General features: G+C 42.4%; 1 protein-coding gene across 12 annotated transcripts in view; it reads right to left on the bottom strand.

Moving 5' to 3' along the window:
- Positions 1 to 1,353: 1,353 nt before the first annotated feature.
- Positions 1,354 to 10,581, bottom strand: part of ZFPM2 (zinc finger protein, FOG family member 2) — a 436,720-nt gene continuing 427,492 nt past the window's right edge. For all 12 annotated transcript variants that reach the window (XM_083621880.1, XM_083621879.1, XM_083621872.1 and 9 more), the window contains 3 exons: positions 7,714 to 7,920; positions 6,242 to 6,466; positions 1,354 to 4,871 (listed from right to left, as the gene is read on the bottom strand). In XM_083621880.1, the coding sequence (XP_083478006.1) occupies positions 2,374 to 4,871; positions 6,242 to 6,466; positions 7,714 to 7,920 (2,930 nt within the window). In that variant the 3' untranslated portion in view covers positions 1,354 to 2,373. The remainder of the gene's footprint in view (positions 4,872 to 6,241; positions 6,467 to 7,713; positions 7,921 to 10,581) is intronic.

Here is a 10,581-nt window from a genome sequence, read left to right as displayed (position 1 = left end):
TTTTCCCTCCAATGCGTGGTTTTCGTACCTGGAACACCTGCTCATATTTCACAAATCCAATTCCTTGTCCTTTAAGCATCATTGGCAGGTTACCCCATACCTGCTCCTGCCCTCTGCTTATGTCTGATGGTATCCTGTAATTCAAATAATAGAGTCTCCTGTATTGAGGTTCAGGTTACTGTGGCTCATATCTCAGTCCAGGAAGGTGGAATGATACAAGGTGGGCATACTTCAGGCCTGCAGAATCTGCTTTGGTTTTTTATTAGATCTCCAGGACCCACCCACCAGAGCCTAGTGCAAAATTCATGCCCAGTGAAAAATTAAGGAAGTTGTTCTGATTACCAGAACTGAATGGAGCTTATAGTTCTTCCACACTAAAATTTGCTCCTAGAATCCCAAGCTCTTCATTTCAGCAGTTTAATCTGAACAGGTGAAGGACTTTGGCTATTTAAAAAAAGTGTCGGAATGCTTGCTAATCTTACTACAAATGACTCCAATGATCTACTGATAGATTCTGATCTACATTTCCCCCATTATCCTTCCAGCTGTAACATTATATAACTGAACCTTGTAAATGTAGGGTTGTAGCATAGTTTTGTTTCTTAAATAAACTCCACAAATTCACCTGTGTTTCCGTAGGAGGTTTTTAAAGCTATACACAAAGTACCTTACATGGTGGTGCCCCATTTTGTGTTCCTAAACTGTAAAGAAGCTGCCTGTTAAAGTCTTGAATACCATAAACCATTTCTAGATTTGCATGGATTGGGCTTTAGCAAGGTGGTATAAAAGCAAGCTGATGCAAATTAGGGGGAAGGACCTGTAGCTCACTGGTAGAGCAGCTGTCTTGCATGCAGAAGGTTCTTGATTCAGTCTCCAGCATCTCTAGGTAGGACTGGGGGGGAAACTTGCTTCCTTTAAATGCTGGGAAGCCACTGTGAACCAGCATGGGCAGAACTGAGCTAGGTTGGCTAAAGGTGTAACTTGGTATAAGACAACTTCCTATGTTCCCAACACACTATTTATGTCTATTTTCAGTGATATACTTGAAGTCTGAAACATGGAACTTCAGTATATGTGTCACAACCCTTTCAGTGTGCCTTGGTGAGAACGGAACGGATGAGTATTTTCCGGGGTCCACCACTCACTGAGTGAATTACGTGGCTTAAGTGACTGGGACCAGAAATACTCCTTTCCTGAACAGCTTTAGATTGCTCATCCCCCTCCTTATATGTTATTTGATGGGATACTGTCATAGGACACAGACCCTCTACAATGGAATTGGTACATTCCACACCTCCCAAATGAATATACTAAGAAGCCCTTGCAAATGAATGAATTACTGCCAGAACAGTCCGACGATGTGGAATTTTATTCCATCCATATACATGCATAGTAACAACATTTGTTGAGAAATTATTTCTATCAGAAGTAGAACATTATCTCTGTGATCACCAGTTGCAGTATTGCTACTTTTATATTTAAATATATCTTATAAATGAATTAGATTCATACTTGCAGCATTGAGTTAAGGTTTTCATTTTGACTGTGCCTTTCAAAAGATAAAACTGATAGATATGACCTCATTACTTACAATACTGCTTCCAGTAATTTTTGTTCATTCTTTATAAAGTATTGCATTTAACAGCAAAGGTTTAAAAATCGAGACAGAGATGCATCAGCAAAAGAAAATACAAGTACTATACAAGGGGGGAAATTGCCATCTTCGTTTTAACGGACGTTTCGGGTTAAGAAAGTAGACAGAAACATACTGCTACATACAAATGCAAAGCCTAGTGACTAAGGTACTGTATCTGCTAAAATATAAAGTGCAAATTGAGCCAAATTCTTCTTTTTAATAAAAAAAATTTGAAATTGAAATTTTAAGGCGAACTTTACAGCATAGTTGAAACGTTTTGCAAGTTATATTTTAGCATCTACATATATCTGCAATAGCATATAAGGGGAAAAAAATCAGGATACACAGGTGCTTTTGAAGCTATTTCTAAAATGCTTTTCCGTATAGTTTGTGACTATTTTCTTTAAAATCTACTATACAGTGCAAACCATATGTGCTACACAATAACTATACAATAACATTACAAATGACTTTAATATAAAGTTGTTGTTGTTTCTTTTTAAATAAAAAATAAACTACAGCTATGAATACTGCTGGTAAAATAAATTAATTGTTTTGAAAATGGCACCAAGAATACACTTTACTAATGGACTGTAATGGAAGTACACCTTTAAAGTCTTTAACTCAGCAATGATGAATTAAAGCCTGATTGTCCAGAAGTAATACAAACAGCTCTCTTTCAGACTCATATGGAACAATATGCTAAACACAGGTACCAAAGGTGGGGCCAGATGCTTTCATTTGACGTGTTCTGCTGCGTGTGACGAGCAATAAAACTTCTTATGAGTTATAAAGTTTGATAGGTTGTTGAACTGGATGTCACACAGGCGGCAATACTTTCCACTGGTGGGTGCCGGAGTGGACCCATTCACGCCTTTTGCTATACTAGACAACTGTTCTTCTGCTGCAGGAATGGTTGGAGAGACGTTTTCATTGGCAGCTAAAACGTTATCAGAGGCCCAAGATGGAGATTTGTGCCCATCTTCATGCTGCTGGGTATTCTGGGAAATGTTCTCCTGCTGAGGGTTTGCCGCAGGCCTTTCCTCCTGTTTCAGTCCGCCGTTCACTATAACCATGCCTCTGTTTTTTGGCAGCAACGGCAGAGACTCTTTCTTCTGGACTGGGCACCCATTGGAGGGGGTCTGGCCCTTCAGGGAATCACCTTCTGCATTGGTACTTTGATCTGCATCGTTGTTGTGAACAGCAAGGGAACTAGAAATGTAATCACTTGGCTTTATTCCATAATACGGAGAAAGCTGGTCTGCTCCTTTAGCTTTCTTTATTGCTCCTGGATAAAGGCATTGTGGAAGAAACAAATGTTTGTTTTCTTCCTTTGTAGCAATGAGCTGGGCAGCTTCACTGAAGACCTTAAGTCCTTGAAGAGTTGCTAAGTGCGTAGAAAACAAGTTTCCGTTGGGAGAAGGCTGTTTCGAGCTCCCGTTTTTCTCACATTTGATTATGCTCCGTTCGTAACTGACCTCGGGGCTGTTCCGTTCGCTTTCTGGGTTTTGAAACACTTTGCCGTCAAGCTGCCCCATTTCGTTACGCTGATGCACAGTGACGGGGCAGAAATTCTGCTTATGCGCCAGGTAATTCTCTACCTTGTTAAAACTGATCTTGCATACTGTGCATTCGTGGTAGTCCAGCAACCTCTTGGGGGAAGCAGATGTCCTATCAGACTGGGACAAGCATTTTTTGCTGAGATCGATAGGTACGTCCATCTCCAAGCAAGAAACGGTGGAATGTGGCGTGTCGCACTTTGAGGCCGGGATGCATTTGTTGATGGACAGCGATGTTTCTAAGTGCTTTGAGACTATTCCTGGAAAGATATCGCAGCGTGGATGGTAGCACTCCCCGAGGCCATCTGTCGGCTCTTGAGAAGATGTGCATGGGTTGGGGAGATTAGCCACTTCAAGAAAACGCTGTTGGACCAGCTGTGGCCTCTGCTCTTGTTCCGGCAGGCACATCTCATACATCTTCCTTCGCTTGCGTGTGCGCATCGTCCTCTGCATAGCAGGCACTTTGTTGGAAGCAGACCTTTTCAAGGGAGGATCGTGACGTGTGGCACAATAATACTGCTTGTGGACCATATACGTTTCATGCCTACTGAAGGTAATATTGCAAGCTTCGCACGTGGTTTTGTTGGGATCACTTTCTCCTTCAATTAAAGGAGTGGTCGTTGAGTTCTTGCTATCGGAAGGTTTCCCGTTCATTTTCTCATCACTGTTGGCAGCACTAGCCAGCTTTTTCACCTGTGAGGAGAAGTCCTTTTCATGCCCCTTACTGTTTGGCCCAATCATGTCTAATACAGTGGAGGAGTTGATGCAGGAAGCCTGAAGGAGCTGGTTCTCTGGGTCTGAAGTGTGAGGCGTACTACTCAAAATGTTGATAGAATTTTGACCGTTGTTGGGGCTCACAGCCTCCGGCATTTTTTCCGAAACACTGCCAAAATCTGGCGACTTTGCCATTTGCTGCCATCGACTGCTGCAGTAATGCTTTTTGTGCACTAAGTAGTTGTCCAGATTGTTGAATGTTATGTTGCACTCAAAACAGGTAGCTCCTTTTGGCATGAGCGGACTGTAAATGACGGGGGGATAATTGTTACTTCCATGCCTCAGTCTTCGGTGGACCAACTCGGACATTTTGGCTAAGATCTCAGAGGCCTGAGGAACAACGGTGATGTCCTGGGGAAAAGCAAACTGAGAAAGAAAAGGTCCCATTGGAAAAGAAGGACCCAGGTTAGGCTGGACTGGGGACGAGGCAAGCCTTGGGCTAGATGGCTCAGATTTTATTTTTGTGTAGGAAAAGCTTTGCTTATTTGTGACAGGCTGTGTTTCCGGCCTCTGATTTGGAAGGAAAAGGGGAGTCTTTTTTTCACATTTGTCGAGCTCGGTGTCAGAACTTGCATCCTTTGTCTGCATTGTCTTTTGGCTTTGGGAGCCGTCATTCCTGTTCAGCAGATCTGTAGTTGCCTGCAAAGTCTCTTCGTTGCCACTTGGAGAGTGTTCAGTATCACTTTCTCTCTGAAGTTTGTTGCCAGAGACATGTAGATCTTGGTGCTGCTGCAGCTCCCTCTGAGTTTGGAAGCCAAAATGGCAGTGTGTGCATCGAAAGGCAGCTTGAGTGAGATGTGAGAACAGGTGCTGATGGAAGTTAATCACGGAGTCTGCGGTGTAGTTGCAAACTGTACATTTCAGGCTAGAACCGGAGGGAAGAAATTCTTCCATTTTTACTCCTGCAAAAGGGGTAAGAACAAAAACAAAACAAAACAAAACAAAACCCAACAAGTTAATTTGAATCTTTTGTCCGCCAGAATATATTTAACAGAAAGCAATTACTAATCCTTATAAGCTTACTTCTGAATTTTATAATGCACACTTCACATTCCCAGGGCAGTTACAAAAGTGTGTGTGTGTGTGTGTGTGTATAGATAGATAGATAGATAGATAGATAGATAGATAGATGATAGATAGATAGATATGAATGAGATGTGAGTGTCTTAGTGAGTGCTTACTAAGCTAGTCATAGCAGGTTACCCATGGGCCCTTTCTGCTAGCCAGGCTGAATAAGGCAGAAGAGCACCCAGAAGAGCATTGCTAGATGGCACTCAGTGGATACCTTTCCTTTGCTGCCATCACAACCCCAGGACATTCTTGAAGCTGGACTTTTACCTATATTTGGCCAGATTCACACAGAGTTTTCCACTACCTGCATTCAGGCTGCATTATTGCCCCCAATAAGATGAACAGGCTGTGTCTTGTGGGAGAAGGCTTGAGAGCAATCATGGCAACCACCCAAGCCATGTCTGCATCATATAAACCAATTAGGGTTTCAAGAGAAGTGTTGGCCATGCCAGCAGAAAACTCCCTAAGGACTCTTATGATGAATCCCTTAAATTCCATCACATACATCCCGTCACCCAGGGGCTCACAATCCTGATATGTCCACCACCCCAACAGCAGAGAGAAGCAGCAGATGAAAGCCTAAATCTGAGTAGAAAATTATTTGGCCATGACACGTGGGGCACATAAATTACCCACTCCCAATCACCCACATGCTGGTCAGTACAGAACACTATGTGGTGGCTGGCCATGTGGTGACATTCTGTGACCATGAGTCACACCAGGACAAAGGACATTCAGCATGGACTTTTGAGAACCTCTCCCCTTCATCCCAGACTCTAAGCCTGGCAGTCTTCGAGGCAAGGTCCGACCCCACCTTTATCAGCCTTATGGGGATAATAGCATGATGCTATGCAAACAGCTTATCTCAATGACAGCACCAGTCCCAGGACTACCATTTAGTGAAGGCTTAAGTTCTGACATTCATATCACCTAACAAGCATCCGTCATATCATGAATGGCTTTTGCCTCGTCTGATCTTCCCATTTAGTTCAGAAAAAGGTAGGACAGTTGTGATACTTTAATATCTTAAACAGAACAGGTGATTACTGCAGCATAAGCCAGTAATCACTGAGTTGAGTGCTTGTGGCTTCACCTTTTTTACAACTTCTCATGGGCACGTTGCTAAAAAGGAGGAAAAAAAGAATTAAGTTTGAAATGTCTTAAGGAAAGCTGACTCCAGTGGAGCAAATATTTCACTTACCACTGTGAGAATTCAGATGAATTTCCAGGGCCCTTGCGTTAGAGAAGCTTTTGGTGCACTGTGGGAAAGGGCAGATGCTGGATATCTGCTGAACGCTGTCGTCATTCTCCTCCGAAAGCTGAGCTCCTTCTCGTTGCCTCCCGCTGCAGTAGTACATGAGGTGAGCCTGCAGATTTCTCTCGCTCCGATACCAAATGCCACAAGATTTGCAGGGGAATATGTCCTCTACAAGGGAGGGGGAAAAACAAACCAGGTGTGAGTAAGCCATAGTTTACTCCTGCCGACAAGCCTTAGTCCAACAAGTTTAAGCTGCCTGATCTTCTTATTTTAAAAGTACCCATTTAACAGCAGGGTGGCAGCATAGTGCATGATTAATAAACAACACATAACAGCTCAAAAGAAACCAGGTGCGAGAAGTAATTCCTCACCCCCTCTTTTGTTTCGTTGTAAATTCTGGGTCTGGGCATCAATACGAAATATACACGGCTCACTTATCTAACAATTATCTTTCATGTTCTCTGCAGTTGGAGTCAAGAAAACAGGTACGCAGCCTGTGTGTATTATACATTCATGTATTTTCTTTCCCTCTCCCCTGGTAGCCAGATTAGGGAACCATTCAAGTGGAACCTCAATCAGAAAATATTGTGTAAAGTTTTTCCCAAGGAAACAAACAAACAAACAGGTCATTGGCTGTGAGAACGGTAGAATTTAGTTGAAGAACTTAATCCTCCATTGACGGGAGGGGGTCAAAGATTAAAAGCAGGAACTTAACACATACACAAACCTAGCATGCCAAGGAAAAGGCTAAGCCAAGATCCTTTCACCGATATCTGGTTTTCTAAGCAGAGGGAGTGATTTATTTGGGAGAGCATTCAATCATAAAGCGTACCTGCCAGCATGATGCCATCCAGGATGCCATCTTCTGGGTCCACACTCCCAGGGGAGTCATGTGACCCACACAAGATCACAGCCCCCAAAAAGCACATTTGGGGGGCAGTGATCTTGTGTGGCACCTCCAAATGCGAGGGTTTTTTTGGTGCCAAGCCCCCCAAAAGTGGAGCCTGAAATTGCATGAGATCGTGGCAGTCATTCTGGCTGCTGTTCTCTCACAAGAAAAAATGGAATGTCACATTTTTTCCGGGGCAGATGATTCTGCAGTCTCATCTGCAAAAATACAGCTTAGGACAGTGGTAGCCAATGGTGTGCCCTCTAGATGTTACTGGACTCCAACTCCCATCATTCTTCACTATGCTGGCTGAGGCTGATGGGAGTTGGCATCCAGAAAAATGGCACCACGTTGGCTACTCATGGTCTAGGAACCTGGTAATCGTGGTTTTTCCTGGCTTGAAAGCCTATGCTGGTGAATTCAGAGAAATCCTAAGCCCAACAGATAGGTGTTGTTAATGTGATGTGGTAAGAATATCGCAATGTTTAAATAATGGTTTAGATATAAATTGGACTAGAGCACTCACTGTTGACAATAGCTGTAGGCAAAATGGATGCCATAGCGGCTTGTTGAGGGAGCAATTGTATCGAGTCCAACAATCGAGCAGGATACATCCCCTCGGTAAGAGTCATCTGACTGGCAGCTTGTAGCCTTGAGTCAAAATCCACAACGAAGGCAATGAGCTCTTCACCCTCGGCAATGGCTTTTGTCGTCGTGCACCAAAGCTGGCCTCCTGTGCAGAAAACATACACAAAGACAGAAATGCTTAACGGGCAAACATTAGATTGTGCAGCACCGTGTTCTGCTTAGGGGAGCTGCATTTTGCTGGGGAAAGATGGAAACCCGTTGCCTTTAAGGCTCTCTTTCTGTTTTTACGGGAGTGTTGTGCCATGCTTTGAGGCAGCCATGCTGAAAACATCGCCAGAAGCTGCACAAGCGATACCGCAAATGAATGGTAGGCAACACCTCTTTAACTCTTCTGCAATCCATTGTCTCAAACGCAACACTAGGCAGTGGACATTCCTAGAATGTCAGTATAGATATATATTTGTTTTCATTGGTTGCTATCCAGCCGGACTTTTTGTTCAACTTCCTCTCCATTCCACAAACCATATTACTATCTGTATACGCATGTATTAAGTAAAATATTTGTGCATTCCAAGGGACTATCCATAAGCAAACAAATAATACCCCAATGCAAAACATGGTTCAGATACCCTCATAAAGTCATTTTTAATGCTTGCTGGGATTTGCTGCCATCTGTCTCCAGGGGGGAATCCTTTATGCAATAATATACATGCATCATTGCACTGGCTGTCCCAATGCCCACTGAACTTCCTGTTCAGATATGCCAAAGATGTGTTTCATAAAGCCCTATTCAAACAGTGGAGCTTGGCTTAAAAGGAAAACTTTCTTCAAAGAGTGAGATATACTATAGCTCTGTGCTGCAAGTGTCACGTGGGAAAGCATTAAAAAGAAAATTAACTATGCAAGTAATGCACTAATGTATTTGAATGTGATAGTGAATGCTCATTTATTTAACATGTTTAGACAGGCAGAGCACTTATATTTGTGTTATCTCTACTCTCAGGCCTAGATACATATCCAGTACAGTTATGGCTAAAATAATGTCACATACTTTACATGTTATAAAGCTTTTTCTGTTATAGGTTTTGTATATATAGCAAAAGCTATATGCTGTATTAATTAGGCAAGAAAAAAGGCACACACACACAAACACAATCGGGTACCCATTTTGATAAGTAATATTGCTGTGTTTATCTTTCAGCATAACTGCCTTTTCAACTACACTTCATTCCCCCCCCCTTCCTCAAAGAGATTACAGTTTTAAAACAACTTGTTGCAAAAATCTGGTGGAAGAGATAACAACAGTGTATGATATGCAACAGCTAAATAGAAGAATTAGGACATTGTTTTGGAGGAATCTTGGACAATTAATTAATCCAGTCCTATTAGCTTTCAAAGATGAGGGGGAAAAAACAGCATCACTCACAATATGTTTGAGAGGGGGAAACCAAGGCAGGGCTCCTAGACCACAAAGTGATGCAGAAGTTTCAAAGCAGGGAAAAGTTTTTTCACATTCACTCTTTGCTAGGAATGCAGCAGGATTTGGCCACAACTACTGGAACCAAATGTATTATGGCCATTATAATCCAAAGATTTTGAGCACTCCAAGTACCGAAAGCTACTTTCACAGTGGCAATTTATTGCTGGGGGTGGGGGTGGGGAGCCAAATTCTTAGGGAAGTCTTGAAAGCAGAAAAAATAATGCAGAATAAGAAAATGCTGACAATTTAGTTACTTTGAATCATTTACTGTAATTGCTGAATTATTATGTTTCTTTCGTGCACAGAACACACACAACCCTGAATAAGGACAAAAACATGCTCTATGAAGCCCTGAACATTTACAGCGCGGGTGTTAAGTTTTCAAATTATTCCCCTAAAATAAGTTATGTTTCCATATTGATGCTAAGCAGTTTATACTGTTGGTGAATAATTTCATCAAGTGGTACAACTCCGGGTCTCAAGAGAAAGGCTATACACCAGTGCTAACACAGGCTGAACGATCCGTCACAGTGTGAATTTTCAGTTTATTTTTAATTTTTTGTTTTAATCAAAAGACCACACACACACACACACACGATAGACAATAGGAGCTCCTGTATGCCTCTTTTGTGGTATGTTTTCTTGCCTGGCTGCTCAGTGATGGTCTGTATGGAGCTACAATTTGACATGCTGTGCTGGGTGCTTCATAGAATCATCGAGGACCTACCTGTTACTTGGGTTTATTTATTTATTTATATTAAATTTGTACGCTGCCCTATGCCCACAGAGCAGTCCACAACATAATTCCACCCTCCTTGAGTTAGGATCCTTCTTTTATTTGGTGCTTTCCATCTGCCCAGCATTTTGTCATTATTTCGAAAACCAGACATTGGGGCTGGAGTTGGCACCCGAGATCATGCCTCCTGTGCATTTAAACAATCCGAAGCAACGAGAAAGGAAGCAGCAACTCTGATTCTTATTCTATAGGTTCTCTTCCTGTCCCCCCCCAATACACACACTTGTGCCCCTCCTGTATTTTTGCTTTAGTCATCAAGTGGGAAATGAGGGTGGGGAAGGAACAGGTGGAATGGAGTGGGGGGGAAGAAACAGCTGCTGCTTTTATTGCTTCAAAGGGCATGATCTCAGAGTAGGCACTGGCAAACTTGAGGCAGTAATTAATTCAGTTTGCATCACATGGAAGTGCTATATTTGGATACCATTCTTCTCTCTTCCTCCCACTCTGTTTTTTTTTTTTTTACCCCTTTGGTGTTCCACCGGTGCGACTACCACCTTTTCAGAATAAACAACTTTTTAAAAAATCTGTAC

This window comes from Podarcis filfolensis (genome assembly GCF_964270895.1).
Source record: "Podarcis filfolensis genome assembly, chromosome: 7".
Classification (NCBI taxonomy): Eukaryota; Metazoa; Chordata; class Lepidosauria; order Squamata; family Lacertidae; genus Podarcis; species Podarcis filfolensis.
The sequence above is the reverse complement of the archived record's forward strand: the minus strand, read 5'-3'. Positions and strand labels throughout refer to the sequence as shown.